Source organism: Trachypithecus francoisi, unplaced genomic scaffold, assembly GCF_009764315.1.
Source record: "Trachypithecus francoisi isolate TF-2019V2 unplaced genomic scaffold, Tfra_2.0 Lachesis_group9, whole genome shotgun sequence".
NCBI classification, from domain to species: domain Eukaryota; kingdom Metazoa; phylum Chordata; class Mammalia; order Primates; family Cercopithecidae; genus Trachypithecus; species Trachypithecus francoisi.
This window is the reverse complement of record NW_022681474.1, coordinates 12,134,640-12,155,916: the sequence shown is the minus strand read 5'-3', so window position 1 is coordinate 12,155,916 and position 21,277 is coordinate 12,134,640. Positions and strand designations below refer to the sequence as shown.

General features: G+C 38.0%; 1 protein-coding gene across 4 annotated transcripts in view; it reads left to right on the top strand.

Moving 5' to 3' along the window:
* Positions 1-21,277, top strand: part of LOC117082118 (aldo-keto reductase family 1 member C1 homolog) — a 99,805-nt gene that overhangs the window by 34,143 nt on the left and 44,385 nt on the right. The window contains exons 1-2 of one of the 4 annotated variants that reach the window (XM_033208669.1): positions 4,660-4,953; positions 20,962-21,129. The exons of 2 other annotated variants lie outside the window; for them this stretch is intronic. In XM_033208669.1, the coding sequence (XP_033064560.1) occupies positions 4,864-4,953; positions 20,962-21,129 (258 nt within the window). In that variant the 5' untranslated portion in view covers positions 4,660-4,863. Of the gene's footprint in view, positions 1-4,657; positions 4,954-20,961; positions 21,130-21,277 lie in introns of those variants that run through there. One more of the 4 variants, XM_033208671.1, reaches the window with a different exon arrangement.

The window sequence follows — 21,277 nt, the reverse complement described above, 5'->3', positions numbered from 1 at the left end:
GACATGATAAGGTATTCAAAAGCCATTGGGCATTTGGAGAAATCAAATAGGGCACACAGAGTCTAGGCAGATGCATATTCAGAAAAGACCTGAGAAGACCTTAAGTTTTCATGTAGAGCGGACGCCGAGACTAAGAATACGCCAAGCATATTAGCTGATTATTGTCATGACACAGAAATAATATAGATTGTGAAATGTGGCTGGTTTTCAAATGTGCAATAAAAACAATAAAGCTACAAAGAAACAGGAAAACAACATTCATTATGAGGGAGAAAATAAGCTGACAGAAACTGTGAAGAATTACCGGCATTGATATTAGTAAAGACAGACTTTCTGATTTTTATTTCTTATTAAAATCTTAAATCATTTTAGATTAAATAGGCACATGTGTAGGTTTGTTATATAGACACGTTACATACTGGTGAAGTTTGGGCCTCTAGTGTACACATCACTCAAATAGTGAACATTGTACCCAATAGGAAGTGTTGTAACCTTTGCTCCTATCTCCACCTTTCTCCCTTTTGAAGTATTTGATGTCTATTTCCACGTTTATGTCCGTGTGTACCCATTGCTTAGCTTCCCCTTATAAATGAGAATATGCGGTATTTTGTTGTGTTTCTAAGTTAACTTAGAATGATATCCTCTAGTTCCATCTATGTTGCTGAAAAGGATATAATTTCACTCTTTTTAGTGGATGCTTAGTATATGTGTGTACATTTAGTGTATATATATATGCATATTAGTATGTATATGCACATTTTGCCTTCTTTCCACATCCATATTGATATTTGTTGTTTTTTGACATTTTAATAATAGTCATTCTGACTGCTGCAAGATGATATCTCAATGTGTTTTTAATTTGCATTTTTCAGATGAGTATTAAGAACAGTTTCCTGTATATTTGTGAGCTGCTTGTATGTCTTCATTTGATGAATGTCTGTTCATGTCTTTTGCCTAATTTTTAATGGGATTGTTTGTTGACTTGTTGGATTGAGTTCCTTATAGAATCTAAATAATGATTTAGCTGATACAATGTTGTGATAATTATAAACTACAGGGAATCAGAATCAGGCAGAATTTGGACCTTGCCCAGTCAGAGCTATGGGTTCAAAATAAGATAAATGACACTGTCATGTTTCAGGATTGCCTCTAAAATACCCAAGGCACAAATACATGTTGGAGAAAGCACAGCATAATAAAAACACCAAAGAAAATACCACTTAGGCATCTTATGTAGCAGAAGCTCCTTGTTGGAGGAGAGTGTAATTTCAGTGATGTGATTTTTTTTTTACCTGCTTCATAGAAGCTAAGAGAATAAAGGGCACGCAATTCTCTTAGCGTGAGAAGGTTGGTCAATCTCAACCAGGGAGATTATAGAAGAAGTCTTCTTTTCTTTTTATGATATTTCATAATGTGATAATTAAATCTATTACTTAATATTTGAAAAAAGAAAAGATGAAGAGGTGTTTTTAGCAATAACTGGTGACCCTGCTGATTATTTCAAAGTCAGTTATTTTATTTTATTTTATTTTTTGAGAAGGAGTCTCGCTCTGTCACTCAGGCTGGAGTGCAGTGGCACAATCTTGGCTCACTACAAGCTCCGCCTCCCAGGTTCATGCCATTTTCCTGCCTCAGCCTCCCGAGTAGCTGGGACTACAGGTGCCTGTCACCATGCCCAGCTAATTTTTTGTATTTTTACTGGAGACAGTTTCACCGTGTTAGCCAGGATGGTCTCGATCTCCTGACCTCATGATCCGCCCACCTCAGCCTCCCAAAGTGCTGGGATTACAGGCGTGAGCCACTGCACCGGCCCAAAGTCAGTTATTGTGAACCATTTAAGATATTAACCTTGATCCAGACCTGCTGCCCTCACCTACAGAGGATGAAAGTGTCCAAAGTGAATTATGTAGCAGACCATTTAGGCTGAACCTCTAGGCATTCTGAATTGGATGCCATTTTTAATTTTCATTTTTCTCATGGTGGTTGTGTGTATGTTTATGTTTGCAAAAGCAGTTTCGTCCCTGGAATTCCAAACTGTTTGGTTAAGACCCAGGCTGCTTTGCTATCTCCTATCTTTGTTCAAAACAAACAAACAAAAAACAACAAAAAGAAGGAGTCATAAAGGATGTGAGACTGCAGGAGGTGCTTTTAGGATAAGTAAAAGATCAGAAACCCGCTGGAGACCAGGAGGGAGTCGAGCAGGCTGTTCTAGAAAGAGGCAATGGCTGGAACAAAGGCAAGAGCATAGACATTTATCCATGATCTCAGACAAGTTTTTTTCTGCAAAACATTCAAGGAAACAAGTCAGAGAAAATGGAGTGGGGCTTGACACAGGAGGGAAATACACTGGGAGTAGGGGTGGGTGTTCTTTTTTTTTTTTTTTTTTTTATACTTTAAGTTCTAGGGTACATGTGCATAACGTGCAGGTGTGTTACATATGTATACTTATGCCATGTTGGTGTGCTGCACCCATCAACTCGTCAGCACCCATCAATTCATCATTTATATCATGTATAACTCCCCAATGCAATCCCTCCCTCCTCCCCCCTCCCCATGATAGGCCCCAGTGTGTGATGTTCCCCTTCCCGAGTCCAAGTGATCTCATTGTTCAGTTCCCACCTATGAGTGAGAACATGTGGTGTTTGGTTTTCTGTTCTTGTGATAGTTTGCTAAGAATGATGGTTTCCAGCTGCATCCATGTCCCTACAAAGGACGCAAACTCATCCTTTTTTATGGCTGCATAGTATTCCATCCAGTCTGTCACAGATGGACATTTGGGTTGATTCCAAGTCTTTGCTATTGTGAATAGTGCCGCAATAAACATACGTGTGCATGTGTCTTTGTAGTAGAATAATTTATAATCCTTTGGGTATATACCCAGTATTGGGATGGCTGGATCATATGGTACATTTAGTTCTAGATCCTTGAGGAATTGCCTACTGTTTTCCATAATGGTTGAACTAGTTTACAATCCCACCAACAGTGTAAAAGTGTTCCTATTTCTCCACATCCTCTCCAACACCTGTTGTTTCCTAACTTCTTAATGATTGCCATTCTAACTGGTGTGAGATGGTATCTCATTGTGGTTTTGATTTGCATTTCTCTGATGGCGAGTGATGATGAGCATTTTTTCATGTGTCTGTTGGCTGTATGAATGTCTTCTTTTGAGAAATGTCTGTTCATATCCTTTGCCACTTTTTGATGGGGTTGTTTGTTTTTTTCTTGTATATTTGTTTGAGTTCTTTGTAGATTCTGGATATTAGCCCTTTGTCAGATGAGTAGGTTGCAAAAATTTTCTCCCATTCTGTAGGTTGCCTGTTCACTCTGATGGTAGTTTCTTTTGCTGTGCAAAAGCTCTTTAGTTTAATTAGATCCCATTTGGCAATTTTGGCTTTTGCTGCCGTTGCTTTTGGTGTTTTAGACATGAAGTCCTTGCCCATGCCTATGTCCTGAATGGTACTACCTAGATTTTCTTCTAGGGTTTTTATGGTATTAGGTCTAACATAAGTCTCTAATCCATCTTGAATTAATCTTCGTATAAGGGGTAAGGAAAGGATCCACTTTCAGCTTTCTACTTATGGCTAGCCAATTTTCTCAGCACCATTTATTAAATAGGGAATCCTTTCCCCATTTCTTGTTTCTCTCAGGTTTGTCAAAGATCAGATGGCTGTAGATGTGTGGTATTATTTCTGAGGACTCTGTTCTGTTCCATTGGTCTATATCTCTGTTGTGGTACCAGTACCATGCTGTTTTGGTTACTGTAGCCTTGTAGTATAGTTTGAAGTCAGGTAGCGTGACGCCTCCAGCTTTGTCCTTTTGACTTAGGATTGTCTTGGCAATGCGGGCTCTTTTTTGGTTCCATATGAACTTTAAAGCAGTTTTTTCCAATTCTGTGAAGAAAGTCATTGGTAGCTTGATGGGGATGGCATTGAATCTATAAATCACCTTGGGCAGTATGGCCATTTTCATGATATTGATTCTTCCTATCCATGAGCATGGTATGTTCTTCCATTTGTTTGTGTCCTCTTTGATTTCACTGAGCAGTGGTTTGTAGTTCTCCTTGAAGAGGTCCTTTACATCCCTTGTAAGTTGGATTCCTAGGTATTTTATTCTCTTTGAAGCAATTGTGAATGGAAGTTCATTCCTGATTTGGCTCTCTGCTTGTCTGTTACTGGTGTATAAGAATGCTTGTGATTTTTGCACATTAATTTTGTATCCTGAGACTTTGCTGAAGTTGCTTATCAGCTTAAGGAGATTTTGGGCTGAGACGATGGGGTTTTCTAAATATACAATCATGTCATCTGCAAACAGGGACAATTTGACTTCTTCTTTTCCTAACTGGATACCCTTGATTGGGTGTTCTTAAGGAATTTCATTACATGCGTGGCTGGTACCAGGCATCAAGCTTTATTCAAGGAATTCTAATAAGCTGTTTTTAAAGGGATTAACAATCAAATATAAGTGAGAAAGTTAACTTCAGTCTGTAGCAGAATTAGTGCTTTGAAATGACCACCCTAATGATAATTTGCATCTTGTAAAGGAAGTCTAGTGCGCTTATCAAGGACGAATTGGCATGGTTAATTTTTCAACTAAGGAATCACGTGTGAACAGCACAGAGGAGAAAATAAAATTCCTCTGGCATTCACAGCGTTTCTGAATGAGTTTTCTGTAAAATACTCCCACAGAGACACAGAAGAATCAGGAAAAGGCACTGGACTGATTCCAGCTTCATTTCGAAATCATTGGCAACTGTCGTCTCCACCACACCCATCCTGTCTTTGGTGCAAATAAAGAACACAGGAGCCTTGTCTCCCGCTGGGCTGTCAGTGAGGAAAAGGTGGAAAGACAGATTAGCTGGGGATAATGACGGATCTGAAGCAAAGCTATTCCGTGAGGCTGAATGATGGACACTTCATGCCAGTGCTGGGATTTGGCACTTATGCTCCTGATCATGTAAGTGGACCCAGGAGGCTAAAGTTTCTTAGGTTAGCTGTACTTGCAGGGCAGTCATCAGGCAACAGCCCTGCACTTGGTAGACAGTGGATGCTTGGAAGGGCTCCTCTGGGCTTCCATTTAACTGTCTCTAACTTGCCCCTCTCAAGGTCACAGAGATCTTTTTTGCATTAGGTGGCATGACAAGTTATTGATTGTGGGGATTCTGAGACTGAAAATTTTGTGGGTATATTATTTTTATTTCTATTAAAAGTATCAATATTACCTAATATATCAAATGCCTTCCATGTATTTTAGGTGTTTTACATGCATTACTTTATTTAATTCCTTAACAACTGGCCTAGGTAAGTACTCATCAAAATTTGTTACATTTTTAAAAGGCAAGTTCAGGCTGTTCTCATCTTTTGCTCTGGTCAGAGCCACTTCACTCTTGCTTAGAAACGTGAAGGGCCAAGGGCCCAGGAGGAATCAAAAGCCAAAGTGAGTACTTAGTGGCAGCTTTGCTGTGAGGTTATTGGGGCTGGAAGTATTTGCCAGAGAGTTTCAACCATCCAAACTTTTTGCCATAAGAGAAGCCACCATGATTCTGTTAGAGTCTCATCAGTGTGTTAAAAATATAGTAGTCTTTCATTTTGAGGGATTACCTGAAGTTTTTTGTCTTATGACTGAGAAAATTAAGGATTGTGGACACAAAGGATAAGGTTAGAGTGAAAGTTTAATAAGTGAAAGAAGGGAGTTTTCTGGAGCAGAGAGGGGGCCTGGATGGATTGTTAACTGTGAGGTCAGGTCTAGGGTTTTGATGGACTGGGAAAGAAAAGAATTTGCTGACTGGTCTTGGAGAAAGTGTAACTCAGCTTGTCTTGGGACCTTGGTCAGGGACCAGTCAGAGACTGAAGTGAAATTTTGGTCCAGCACCTTGGTCCAGGACTAATCAGGAGTTGAAGTGAAAGCTTGGCCCAGGAGCAGTCAGATGCTGAAGTGATAATTCATAAAGGCTCATCTCACAGTCCACGTGTCCACAAAAGGAAAGGAAAGTGCCCACCAGAGCCCACTGGAGCCCACCATGTACAACCCCACAAAAGGAAAAGAGACTTTCCTAGAAATCTGTTGGTTATACAAAAGACAAATGTGTTTCTCTGTTGGTTCTTGTTCTCACATTAGTGCAGTTGTTGGCATGCCCTAGGGATAAAGGACAAAGGCATTTTTATGTTGGGCTTTGTTTTCTTTTTATGTGAGTGAGCTGGAGGTTTGTGTAAGTTTCCTTATCTGTGTGTTTAGTCTGATTTTTTTAGGCTGTTTCTCTGTTTAAAGGAGTTTTACCAAGAACTCATGCTAACTGTTTACGTTTTTTCTCTCAGTTTTTTACCCTCAGGAGTGGAGTCCCTAATTGTCGTTAGGGAGATTGGGTGTTGACTTTTCTGGCTGTTTTGTGTCTGATGGTGGTGTCATGTGGGGAACAGTAGTTAGAGTTCTTCTTGGGGTTGGTTTAATGGTCTTTGGAAGAAAGATGTGTTTATGTGTGCTGTTATTAGTATTATCATTTAGAGTTTGATAGTTTTAGGTGAGAAGAAATAATTTGGGTTATTAGAGTACATGTATTAAAATGAAACAAGGGGGAATAAGGATAGTTTAAAAATTCTGAGGTTGTTGACATGTCCTGATAATTGGTGGTTATAGTTATGTCTGTTAAGATTTTGGTGTATGGAGCTTGGTTTTGGTTAATTTTTTTGGTATTCTTTCCTCAAATAAACCGTTGGATTATAGGTATTCTATATATTCTTATGACCTGGTAGGATTTGTAGGATACTTGTTCAGAACTACAATATTGTTCTAAATTTTATTTATCTTTTTCTGTTTTTATTTTTTGTGGTAGTCAGAGATTGTTGATTGGGTCATAAGAATACGTGGGTTAGTCTAAAATGTAGGTAAACATTTAAAAGTAATTAGTGAGACTGGAATTTAATGACAACTGTATGGTAAGTTTTGACACACTATTTCTCTCTCTCTAGTTCTTATTTTTGTCAAAAACAAATCATGATAGGATAGGACTGAGTTTTTTGTAAAATAAATTTTAGTTTCATATTTGGTGATTATTTGTATAAAGAGTAGTAATAATTTTTTCTTTTTGAGACAGAGTCTCGCTCTGTTGCCCAGGCTGGAGTGCAGTGGCATGATCTTGACTCACTACAACCTCCGCCTCCTGGATTCAAGCAATTCTATTGCCTCAGTCTCCCAAGTAGCTGGGACTACAGGCGCATGCTGCCACACCCGACTAATTTTTTGTATTTTAGTAGAGACAGGGTTTCACCATGTTTCCCAGGCTGATCTCGAACTCCTGAGCTCAGGAAATTCGCCTGCCTCGGCCTCCCAAAGTGCTAAGATTACAGGCATAAGCCACCATGCCTGGCCTTAGAATAATTATTTTTATATAGGTTTTTAAAATTTTTTTTTTTTTTTTTTTTTTTTGAGACGGAGTCTTGCTCTATCGCCCAGGCTGGAGTGCAGTGGCCGGATCTCAGCTCACTGCAAGCTCCGCCTCCCGGTTTACGCCATTCTCCTGCCTCAGCCTCCCGAGTAGCTGGGACTACAGGCGCCCACCACCTCGCCCGGCTAGTTTTTTGTATTTTTTAGTAGAGACGGGGTTTCACGGTGTTAGCCAGGATGGTCTCAATCTCCTGACCTCATGATCCACCCGTCTCGGCCTCCCAAAGTGCTGGGATTACAGGCTTGAGCCACCGCGCCCGGCCTTAAAATTGGTTTTGATGGAATTCTATTCCATAAACAACCTCCGATAAGACCTCAGTTTAAAGTTGAGTCTAGCCATGGGTTTGTACTCTCAAATATTTATGAGTTGGGTTAATTCTTCTCTTTTTGAGGTCTCAAGAACATGGGGTTCTTGGGCCTGTTAGAAAGTGACGTTCTTTATTTACTATAGGTTAGGAACTCTGTTTGGGAACTGCCTAGACAAGTATGAGGCCAGTTTTTCTAAGAGGTTTTTATTGGTTTTGGAAGTTAAGTTTGATTCTTCAAAGGGAGATATATCCTTCCAGTCCAAGTCTTGGTAAAATAATCATTTAAAAAAATTATGTCTTGTTGTAAAAGAAAATGGATTTTTATTGTACTGATGTAAACAATTGTATTGTTATAAGTCTAGAATATTTATAATTAGTTTCTGAATTTTAGAGGAACCAGGTAGAGATAAATAAATATGTTTTTAATTTTGTTCACAGAAGTCTATGTTACTCAACTGTTAAAAGTTGTAGTTAGTTCAAAAGTTTTTTTGACTGAAAAAAACAAAATGATCAGTAATTTTTTAAGTAAAAAGTTAAAAAGGATTACTTCAGTTTTCTGTTAGTCTATTTGGTTAACTCTTGTTCTGTTTGATATTTATAAACACTAGTTTTTTGTGAGTCTTATATGTTTTTTGTTATTAGAAAGTTGTATTTGAGAGTATTTGTTAAAGTGTTATAGTTGATTATAAATCATCTTTTGAAGAGGATTAAAACAAGATAACAATTGCATGTGGATGACAAAATTTCCAGGGTAGTTGTAGTTAACAATATGATTGACAAAGTAATTTGGTTATTTCTGTGGTTTACAATAGTTTAACGTAACCTTAATTATGGTTGACAGTATATATTTAGACATTTTATATGATTTTGGAACATATATTAATATTTACTGAAATATAACTTGAGGAAGATTAAATATCATTTTGGCAATCTCACATATTTAAATATGTCAAGTGATCCTGTTTACTTTTTTGGAATTGTTTTAGGGGCCTTCTGTAGTATTTAGACATTAGGGGTCAGGGAAGACAATCGTGAAACTCAAGTTTGATTTTCGGAAGCCTGTTGAATATGTTAGAGTTTAAAATCCACTTGATATTATGAAATAAAATTTCAGATTACCATAAGTCATTTGCTTTGTTAAAATGATGATTCAAAAACTTAAAAAAGTAAAAACTTTTTATTAGTCTTTTTTATGACATGAAAATCTTGTTCAAAAGAAAGTCGAATTTCACCCTTTTATTAGTTTATTATGAATGTCAATCCCAATTTTAATGAAACTTTATAGATAATTCTATTTAATCATAACCAATTTGACCATGAGGTGAGGTCTTTATAAACCTTTAATAATTCTTTATATATTTTATTAAAGAGTAGATTAGCTTATTAGGAAAACCTTGTTGTGTTTTTATTTCAATGTTCAATTTATGAAAAGTAATATTTTTGAATTTAGTTAATATGTTTACATAGAGTGGTTTTGTAAAATTTTTATAATTTTTCACAACCTGTTTAATCTTTCAGTTTTATTTTCTTTAATTTAAGACAGCCTTGTACTCCTAGGCAAAATTTATATTTTTATGTCTTTTTATACATTTTATTGAAAACACTTTTTACTGTTTTTACATACTTTGTATGTAAATTTATAGTAGTCTCAATTATATGTCATAATTCTTAGTAATTTTTAACTTTAATGTAAAACCTGGTAAGTTGTTTTAGTGATGTATTAGGCATAAAATCTGACTTTTCTTGTATAGTTAGAGGTGTGGTTATTACTATATGTCCTCAGGTCTTATTAATTGTGAAGTAGGAAAGTCAAACAGTTTTTAAAGGTCAAAGAAGTAGTTTGCCATCTTAAAATATTTAGTAAATTTAGTATATGACTTGTATAATGTATACCACATATTTATATCTTGAAGACATTTGTATTTTACCAATACTTTTTAAGACTTTTAATTTTGTAAAGATTAAAGTCATGTGAACTAAGAGGCATTATAACTTTTAATTTTCCTTCAGAAATCTTTTTTTAGGTCAATTAATTAATTAGAGTTCTTTTTTTATAGACCTCACATACCTAACATATATATGAGTATATAGACAGAAGAAGATCTAGTAGTTGTAAGATTTTCCATTTGTCAATCTTCTAATTGGATTATTGGTCTCAGGATGGAGTTTAAGAAAAGGGCTAGGAAAATATGCAGTTTCTAGGGCCTAATAAATAGATATAGTTGAAAGAAAAAAATAGATTTTGGGAGGGATTTATCTGTCTCTAATTCTTTGGGTTCCACAAGGAAAACAGAGATTTCTCTCAAAATGGAATTTGTTGTGTGTGTGTATATAGTGATTTTAATATTTTTCCAAAGAGTCCCAGGTCATCAGAAGTCATCTTAGGGCCTTTTATGTATGTATTAAGGGTGGTAAGACAGAGTGGAGGAAAGTAATTTAGTTGACTGAGAATAAAACCTTTTCCGGAAAAACAAGATCTAAGAAAACTATAAAGGCCTTTTAAATATACCTATAGTTTCGATCTCAACCTTTAGTTGAGTGTTCTTTAAGAAAATTATTTTTCACTAATTAAAATTTTACAGATCATATAAACAGTGATGCTTATTATTTTTATTGGTTTGTATAGGGAGAGAGGCCAAAAGTCTGGCTGGATTTTTTTTTTTTTTTTTTTTAATCATTTTGTCGGTATGTCTGGCTTTTGGGTTTTCTAGGGGAGTTTTTCTTGAAGTCTTTTTTGGCTGTGTAAGTTTGTACCACTATTTGTTTATAGTTGTGTTCAGGTTTTCTAGTTTCTTCTTGGATGAACCCCCTCTGTATTCTTATACCTTTGCATCCTCCGCTTCTCGCTTGTCCTAATGCTCTTCCCCAGTGGTGCCTCCTGCCTCCAAGCCTTCAGTCCCAAACCCCACTCCTCCTCATTCTCCACCTGTTACCCATTCAAAAACCACCTCTGCCATTCTCTCTCTGAAAAGTGGCTGGGGTTAAAGGCATTGCTTGCATTCATGTTCCTTTCTCCATGTCTGACCTGTTGCAGATTAAAGTTGTAAGTATATTCAAAAGTCTTTTATATTTTTCTCTTCAGTCTTGTTTTCCTGGAAAAGGTTTTTTTCCCAGTTAACTGAATTACTTTTCTCCATTCTGTCTTGCCACTTTTAGTGCATGCATAAAAAACCCTAAAATAACTTCTGGTAGCTTGGGACTCCCTGGGAAAATAGAAAACTCGCCACAAATCTCATTTTGGAAAAATTCTCTGTTTTCCTTATGAAGCCCCTGGAATTAAAGGTAAATAAGTATCTCTCAAAACCTTTGTCTTCCAGCTATGCTTGCTTATTAGGCCCTAAAAATTGTTTTCCTAGCCCTATTCTTAAAGGGCCTCATCTGGAGGCCAATTATCCAATCAGGAAATTAGCAAATGTAAATTTTATAACTACTAGATCTTCTTCTGGTTGTGTGGATATGTATGTGTTATGTGTGCAATGTCTATTAAAAGAGCTCTAATTAATTATCCTAAGGAAAATAAGCACTTAAATATTTTTAAGGAAAAAGTTAAAGCTGTAGAACCTTTCGGTTCACGTGACTTTGATCTTTAAAACTTACTGGTATGGTAAAATTAGAAATGTCTGAAGAGTTGCTAGCATACATTTTTGTTTGCATTTATTAATCAAGCAATTTCATACTTATCTCTGCCAAATACTATAAGGTGTCAAAATTTGGCATAGAGGCTACAAAACTATAACTCAGCCCAAACAAAATAATATTTGTTTGTGTATTTTTTAATAAATAAAAATTAATATTAATTTAATGAAAATAGCTACATCTTAAACTATTTAGTAAAATATCCCTACTGTTTTTTTTTTTTTTTTTGAGATGGAGTCTTGCTCTGTCGCCCAGGCTGGTGTGCAGTGGTGCAATCTCGGCTCACTGCAAGCTCCACCTTTTGGGTTCACTCACGCCATCCTCCCGCCTCAGCCTCCCAAGTAGCTGGGACTACAGGTGCCCGCCACCATGCCTGGCTATTTTTTTTTTGTATTTTTAGTAGAGACAGGGTTTCACTGTGTTACCCAGGATGGTCTCCATCCCCTGACCTCGTGATCTGCCCACCTCGGCCTCCCAAAGTGCTGGGATCACAGGCGAGAGCCACCATGCCCGGCTAACATATCCTTACTTTTAATCTTGTGGCCCTAGGCAGTCTAGTCCACAGACATGAAGGAAGTTTGTTTTTGGAAAGAACTGTTATCTTTAACATTTAAAAAAAAAAAATTTATATTTAAAAAATCTTATATGGCAAATTCTTGTCCTAAAGTAAATTAACTGGTTGTTTAAAGAAAGGAATATTTACAAGTCAAAAAATTAATGCATATCAGAAATTGACTGTGAAGGTCATGAAAAATTTTATAAAAGGGAATTTATGCAAGAAATATTGTATAATTTAAAAGTAATTAGGCCTCATAAATACTTTATAAAATTCCACTATAACTGTTAGCTGTACAACTTGCCTGCTTTGCAGCTAAGTAAAACCTAGGACACATGAAGTTAAATGCTGGAATAAGTCAGACCTTATCTGCACTTCTCTCTGGGTCCTAGGCTCTACACCTAGTACAGAATTAAAATCCCAAACTTATGAAGGTTTTCAACAAAAGTAAAGGTTGCTAAAAGTTAACAGTGTAACATGTATTTAAAACTATTGAAGAAACAGTTAATGTGCAAGATGTGTAAGAAAAGTAAAATATACTTTTGGTAAAAAGATTATTAAGGAGGTATGAGAATGTGGATTTTTATCTCCACTAAAAGGTTGAAGAATTGTTTTAAGGCTTAAGCAAGTTTTGAGAGGTTAATTTTAAAGGAAATTCTGTGTAAACATATTGGCTAAAGTTAAAGGGGCATCATCCAGTTTTTCTGTAAATTGAGCATTAAAATAAAAGCACAACGGGTTTTTCTTAAAGCACTAACCTGCTCTTTTAACAAAAATTATAAAGAGTTAAAAAGAGTCTATAAAACTCTTACCTTATGCTCAGACATTAAAATTGGATAAATATGTATACAAGGTTTTATTAAAAATTAAGTTTAAAATTAATAGCACAGTAATATAAAAGTAAAGTTTGGCTTATTTAGTAGAAATCATGCAGAAAGCATTGTCAAATATAAAATGGTGTTTAGCTTTCTTTGGGCTATATTTATATAAATGTATTGTATGTGTCCCAAAGTTATAGGAAATGCCTATAATTCCCACGTACCTTAGTGTATATTATCAGTAATAATTATAATTGTTATGTTAAAATTATTGTGTGCCACAGAGGTAACAGATATCCTTGTCAATTGTGTCTTAAACTAAGGCTACCTTAAAACTTTTTGTTATCCATAAGCAATTGTTGCCTTGTTTTGGTCTTCTTCAAAAGGTGGTTTTATAATTAGCTATAAAGCTCCAACAGGTACTCTTAAATGCAGGTTTCTGATAACTTTGCAGAATTGTAACATCAAAATAAAGGAAAAATGTTCAGGACTTTTAAACAACTAAAATGTTAATTAATGTTGACCAGGACAGGAATTAGCTGCATAAATTAAATTAATAAGAAGCTAATCTTTTTAACATTTTGCTTAAAATATTGCTAATCCTTTGTTTTGCTTTTCAAAGTCAAAGAAATTTTTCTTTTGAGCCATTAACAACTTTTAACAATTTAGTTTACTCCCATAAACAAAATTTGGAGCATACTTATTTTGCTCTACCCGATTGTCTCCAAAATTTGGAAACTATCTGTGAGTATTCTTAAGTTACAGCAATACAATTATTTGTATAAGTGCCATAAGAATCTGTTTTCTTTTGTAACAGGACACAATTAGAAAAACTGGTTATTTTACCAAGGCTTTGACTGGAATGGTGTGCTTTCCTTTAAGGAATCAAACTTCACTTATGAAGCCAATAAAGCCCTTGGAAAACCGGCCTCATATTTTGTCTACAGAGTCCCTGTACAGGGTTTCTGATCTGTGGTAAGTAAAGAATGTCGCCTTCTAGCAGGCCGGGAGCCCTAAGTTATCCTGCAACCTCAAGAGAAGAGAAACACACCAACTAATAGGTATTTAGTGGTACAAATTCATGAATGGGGTTGGGTTTAAAAAGGCCTTATCTCACATTCCTTCTATGGAACAAAGTTCCATAAAAGCCAATTTAAAAGGCCTATGTAACAAATAATTATTGTTGCTGCACTGTGTGCAAATACTTAAGCCAAGTACAATAAAGCAAACCAATCCTACCATAATTTGTCTTTTACTAAAAATGGGAAACTGAAGAGAGAAAATTATGTTTCAAAAACCATAGCACACTTGTTGTTAAATTGTAGTGTTGTGTAATGTTTTTCAATTTTTATTATTTTCTACTGTTTAAATTATATTTTTTCCAGCTACAAGTTTCTAAAATAAGCTATGCTTTCTTAAAGTCCTCTGAACTGAAAACTAGATGTTTCAGCAGGCGCTGCCTCTAAGTCTCCCGACCATCACAGGAGGAAATCTCTTCACTGCTGGTGTCAACAACTAATAACTAAGGGTGTCCGGAATCCTTTGTCCCCATGTCTAGTGAGTCCATGGAACCCAGGGTAATTAAGATGGTGCCTGTCACAGGAATCAACTCCTAGATACATCACACTCAAGTCAAAACCTGAAAAAGCTAAGGAAGCAACCCCTGACAGCGCAAAAAATGTCCTAAATATCACTGTAAACAAATAAGAAATCTTAAAATCATAAAAAGTAAGTAACTAAGTGAAAATTACTCATCTTACTCAGCCCCAACCCTACCTCACCAAATACTTTTCTACCTCTCCTTTAAAGCTAAATATTAAAACTTTTTAATGGAAATTATTTACTATGCTACCCTTGTGAGAACTGCTTTACTCACTCTGCTATTTAGTGGGACTATATACTGTAGTACCCTCAGGATGGAATGTCTGATAGACAATCTCAGTTACTGTAGCATTTTACGTAGTTATTATCCTCATAGCAGGAATAACAGTTACTAACAAAAAAATAACACATGGCTTTTTCCAAATATGTGCCTCTGACTGCCATTAAGAAAAAACATTAAAAAACAGGCGGGCGCCTGTAGTCCCAGCTACTCAGGAGGCTGAGGCAGGAGAATGGCGTAAACCCAGGGGGCGGAGCTTGCAGTGAGCTGAGATCCGGCCACTGCACTCCAGCCTGGGCAACAGAGGGAGACTCTGTCTCAAAAAAAAAAAAAAAAAAAAAAAAAGAAAAAAATGTTACTTCTGTCTCAACCATCAGGCCTAATAGGAAATGCTGCTAAAAAGAACTAATGTTTTTACACAGCTTAATTAACCTTTTTCAAAAATTTTTGGCCGGGCGCGGTGGCTCAAGCCTGTAATCCCAGCACTTTGGGAGGCCGAGACGGGCGGATCACGAGGTCAGGAGATCGAGACCATCCTGGCTAACATGGTGAAACCCTGTCTCTACTAAAAATACAAAAAACTAGCCGGGCGACGTGGCGGGCACCTGTAGTCCCAGCTACTCGGGAGGCTGAGGCAGGAGAATGGCGTGAACCCGGGAGGCGGAGCTTGCAGTGAGCTGAGATCCGGCCACTGCACTCCAGCCTGGGTGGCAGAGCGAAACTCCGTCTCAAAAAAAAAAATTTTTTAACCAACAGAATCATGGCCATTTTGTAGACAACTACCCAGAAACATCTACAGACTGTGTTGCTCCTGCAGTCAATCCAACACCAAGAAACTCTCCTCTGCCCCCAGCAGGAAGTAGCTGGAAACAACACATCACCCTTTGTCCTTTTATAACTAGGGTCTGGAATTATTGAACAGGAGCACCCTCATCTCGGACAAACACTGCCACTTTAAATTCCAGCTCCCTTTCTAGCCTTACGCATTTCGAGGAAATCACTTCTCTTCTACTACAAGCAACCAGAAAGAGCAGACAGTAAAACACAGAAAAGATAGCTCAGACACAGGGGGAGGTGGGGGAAGAGTCTCTTGGGTAACTGCCAAACTTCACCCTCAGACAACTGGCCCCAGTAAAACAGTGGGCCTTAATAAGTGAATTCCTTTCCCTTCAGGTGCACTAAGATAGGGAAGCTAAAAGCAGACTCCAGGGAATGCCTGCAGCTGCAGAAAGATGTATGGGAACAGGCACACAACTCTCCCTCCCACATGAGCACAACAAAGAAACAGAGGCAGTCCAAGCCTCTGATCAACTCTCCCACTGTGAATCCTTAAAAACTCTTAGTCTGTAAAGAGAGCAAACGTCTGACCTAACTCAGCCAGAAGGCACCTCTCAGATTTGTTTTCTCTAAAATAAATCTGTCCAGACTGGTGAGCCACCTTTTCATGTTTCTTTTGTGTTTTTTTTCTCTTTCTTTAATTCTTACACCCCCTATTAGAATTAAGTGGTTTAGAAAAATATTGGGTTAAAGTCTTTCCTGAGATGCCCATAACAGTTGTGTTATGGGAGGAGGGGAGGCCTGGACTGGAGAGGAGAATAGAGACACTGGCTTCAGAGGTTTGAACGAAATCTACTTTTTTTCCCCTTTGTTAGCATCACCTGGGGTCCCTGGGTAGTGATGGCAGATTGAGTCACTGGAGTAGGGGAATTGAGTCCTGGGACCCATCAATCTTGTTAGACCATCTGGGAGATTGGCCCTGGACCCAGTGACCTGTGTCTCCAGGGACAGTCCACCTTCCAGTGGTCACCACATGTTGGACAGGGTTGAGATGACTTCTTTTTGTTGCCTTGACAGTTGTTTTTAAAGTGTCCTGACTTGCCGTACTGGTAGTAGTTAGTAGGTGTACCTGGGGATCTTGGATTTTATAGGCCTGTAATGTGGTCACTCGAGTCTCTGTCCTTTTTTTGTATGTTTCCTCTCCTTCTCCTGGCCCTCCTCCTCTTGGTCCCTATTGTAAAAGACCAAAGTAGTTAATTTCAGGAGTTTCTCTAGGGTGTCATTTGGACCTATGGCCTGTTTTTGTAGTTTCCTTTTGATGTCAGTGGTTGAGTAATGAATTTGTCTTTTAAAATTAATTGTTCATCAATTGAATCAGGAGATAGGGAGGTGCGTTTCACTAAAGTCTATCTCAGCCTTCCCATAAAGGTTGAGGTATTTTAATCTGTTTTTAGATTCAACATGCACATTTTAGAGTAATTAAGAGATTTGGTTCTGATTTTTTGTAAGTCTTTTAATATGTACATCACAGAGTGCTTTCTTTTTCACACCTCTGTGGGATCACTAGAACTCTAATTGTGGTTTTCAAGGGATGTTGTCTCTCTTCTTATCAGGAATGGGGATGTTGTCTCTTTTTCATTCTCTTTCCCCTTTTTACTGGTTTTCTTTTTCAGCCAGTTATAGGAGATATGTTTTCATCTCTGAATCTCTTTGCTGTTTGCAGAGCTCTCTCTTTCTCAGTAGTAGTTAGGGTTTGGTTTAAGAGTAACATAACATCCATGTAAGATCAAACACTTAAGTTAGATTTTGGAAAGCCTTTATATATCTGTCAGTGTCATCAAATAACTTGCCCAGGTCTCCCTCTATTTGTTTAAAGTCTTGTAATGAAAAAGGAATCTGAACTGTAGTGGTACCATGACTATCAGGCATTTCTTGTAGGGATAGTAGTGGACTTGGGGGTTTGGGTGGTAGAACTGGAGGAATTGATGATTATGTGACTACAGAGGCTCTGTGAAGTGGGGACAAGGGCTGGGACACCTGGGAGTTGCATTTCAGGGTTTTCTTGGGGTTCTTTTCTCTGACTTTGGGGAGTTGTCCACTGTGGACTTGTCTGATATAACTGTTAAGAGGGCAGGGTCAATTTTATAATGCTTACAAAGATCTGGGTTGTTTTTCAGGGCAAAGAAGGCTTGTACATAGGAAACCTCAGACCATTTCCTCTCCTGTCTGCAGAAAAGATCTAGTTGTTGGATAGTGTTAAAATTGACACTTTTCTCAGGAGTCTAGGCCTGTCCATCCTAGAGTTGGTAAGAAAGCCATGTCCTTGTGTATAAGAATTTGAGTCTATTTTTCTGAGTCTCAGGGTCAAAGGAATCTCAATGCTTCAGAATGCACTTGAGAAGAGTGCAGGCTTTCTTCTGCACTCTTCAGTGCAGTGAGATGGTTTGTTACTTATCTAGAAAAGGGAGGAGAAAAGATGTTCTTTAGTCTCTTTCTTCTTTTTAGAGTGACCCAGGGTGGACAGAAAGATAGAAAGGGTGTCTCCCTTTTCTTCTTTTCTCTCATCCTCCAGGTCCCAGTGACTGTTATAGGAGTCACCCATGGATGCAAATGTGACCTTTACCCATAGATCTGAACAAGTTGGTCGTTAGAAGTAGTCATGTTCACCTGTGTGAGGTACTAGTTCTCTGTCTTTCTAGTGTTCTTAGACCATAAGCCTCCCTTGGGGAACCCTAGGTGTCTGGGAGACATTGTACAGTAGTTGGATTTGGGTAAGACCCTTTAATGAAGGGGGCGTTTTAACCTCATCTCTGTCTTTTCTAGCTATGGTGCTGGTAAAGCATTGAATTTCTAGAGAATGGGACTGATTGACTATTAAACATAAAGTACTCCTTTTTGTTTAAATGTCAGTGTAACTGGATGTAGAACAGGTGTCTCAAAAGAACCTGAGGATTGAATGGCTGTCCTCCCTCTAATGGGGACAGCACTGAGGCTAGAATTTATTTCTCAAGGGAGGTTTCTTTCTGATTGTTGAAAGTGGTGTTTTTCTGTTCACAGATGGGGTATGAAGTTTGATCACTGTTAGAGGGACATAGGAGAGAGAGGAATTGGGAAATCAGAGGTTTTGAGCAAAGGGCTGACAAGGCTCCCCATGGAGAAAAAAATCCCATCCCCCTAGGTGGTGTTGTAGGGTCTGAAATGTTAGGTAAAACTCTGACTCCAAATTTTTTGCAGGCAGAAGTTAGAGGTCGGAGGCATAATAGGCTGTTCCCGTATGTCTCACAGTAGAAAAAAATTAATTAGTCTCATAAAGCAACGTTAAAATTCATTGGGCAATGGTGAATTTTTACATGGAGGAAAGACAACCCAAATGGAGAGGGAGGAGGGTATTCACTCATGGTGAAATAACCCCCTATACAGTGTCATGGATGTCTATCAGTAGGGACAAAAAGACCCTTATTAGGTGAAAATTTAGACAGAAATGTTGAATTCCCCTTGTTTCTAGGGAATCACAAAAACAGTACCTATTTGAATTCCATTCCTGATTACTACAACACTGGCTGAGTTTACCCAACAAGAATATATTCACAGCTTGTAAAATTGCTATAACATTGTATACGAAGAAGGAACAGAAGACATGATAGCCATGAAAAGAGAGAAAGAAAATGCAGTAGGAAAGGCTATAAGTTCTGATGCCAAAGCCCTGACAAGCTGTTGGGAACTGGAGTTAGTACAGGCGCCTTCAGGTAACACGGAGGTGTAACCTCAGCCAGAAACTTTCAGTTGTCTTAGTACCTCTGAAAGTTTGCATGCATGCAACAGCTAGGTCTTCCGTGAAAGAAAACTGGAGTGGAACAGAGTCAACATTCCCAACACCTGAGGATGATGGGGATTGACAAAGTCCTTTCCAGGAAACCTCTCCCCTGAGTCTTGTAAGACTGGCAGCTGCCCTGTTCACTGACAGGGGCCCAGTGTTTTTTTGCTCTTGAGAGAAAAAAAAAAATCTGAAATGAAAGTAAAGAGTTTGGAAGTTGGCTCCTGCCCACCCTTCCCATGAATTCTATTCCCAACCCATGCACCAAATATATGTTACAGTCTCATCAATGTATCAAAAATGTAGTAGTCTCTCATGAGATATCACCCAAAGTTTTTTAACTTACCACCAACAAAATTGTGGACACAAAGGGTGAGATTAGAATGAAAGTTTAATAAATGAAAGAAGAAAGCTCTCTGTAGTAGAGAGGGGGCCTGAATGGGTTGTCAACTCTGAGGTTGGGTCTGAGGTGTTTTGAACTGGGAAGGGAAGGAATGTGTTGACCAGACTTAGAGAAAGTGTTTCCCAGCTTTGCCTTGGACCTAGGCCCAGGACCAATCAGAGACTGAAGTGAAAGTTTTGTCCAGGACCTTGGTCTGAGACTAACAGAGAGTTTAAGTAAAAGCTTGACCAAAAACCTTGGCTCAGGAGCAATCAGATGCTGTAGTGATGATTCTTAGAGGCTCAGCTCACAGTCAAAAGCATGTCCAAAAAAGAAAAGTGTCCACTAGAACCCACTGTAGCCCATAGTGTACATGTTCACAAAAGGAAAAGAGACTACTTTCTAGAAGCTTGTTGGTTATACAAAGGACAGAGGCATTTCTATATTGGGTCTTGTTCTCTTACTAGTGTAGTTGTGGGCATGTCTTAGGCTTAAAGGACAAAGGCGTTTTTATGTTGGGGAAAAGGCGTTTCTATGTTCAGTCATGTTCTCTTATTAGTGTAGTTGTTGGTATGTCTTAGGCATAAAGGACAAATGTGTTTTTATGTTGGGCCTTGGTCTTTTATCTGAATGGGCCAGAGATTTGTGTAAGTTTCCTTATCTCTGTCTGCAGCCTGATTTTTCAGACCATTTCTCTGTTTAACAGAGTTTTACCAAGAACCCACCCTAACTATATTTTTTGTATCTCAAATCCACACATTAGGAAATGAGAAGGGAAAACTCAGAGGCATAACGTCATAATGGGGACTAGATTGTGCTTCTCATGAAATACACTATTCAGCCATCCACTCAGTTCACTGAAGGGAATTTACAGTGTCACACTCTGGTCACAGTGAGGTAGGGGCAGCTTTGGGGTTGCTTTGCAAGAATTGCTCTAAAAATGACAGAACAATGTACTTAATCTTGGTAGAACTATAACATGAGAAGTGACTTCATGACAGCCGTCAGACAGGGCCAGTTGCTTTCAATGGCATAATTATCCATTTTATCCACTAAGTACAAGGTGTGTCTAACGTATGTTATATTAAGTTTCTACAATTGATTGATATGGAATGAGACATGATTTTTCCGTACTCCAGGGTGAAGCTGATTTCTCTAATTCGTTTGGGAATAGAAGTTATACTGGAGTTTAATCAATGTCCTTAGAGTACAGGTCTATCATTGAAACCCATGCCATCAAAATTGGAGGAGGAGGCCAGCAGAAACTACCAGTGAAAATGCTATTGGGGGAAATGCATTGATGTTCTCTGGTTCAGGCAGATCAACAACTCTTCTTACTCCTGTCTTGTAGACTCCCAAAAGCCAGGCTGCTGAAGCCACCAAAGTGGCTATTGATGTAGGCTTCCGCCATATTGATTCAGCGTACTTATACCAAAATGAGGAGGAGGTTGGACAGGCCATTTGGGAGAAGATTGCTGATGGTACTGTCAAGAGAGAGGATATATTCTACACTACCAAGGTGAAAGTTCTGTGTGCGAAGTGGTCAGAGGCCACTATCAGTTGAGATATGTTATTTTGAAATGAAAACATGGTCTAAGTTGAATTGTTTATTTACCTCCTAATATTGTGAAGGCACATTATAGAAACAAACAGAAATGACTTGCTTA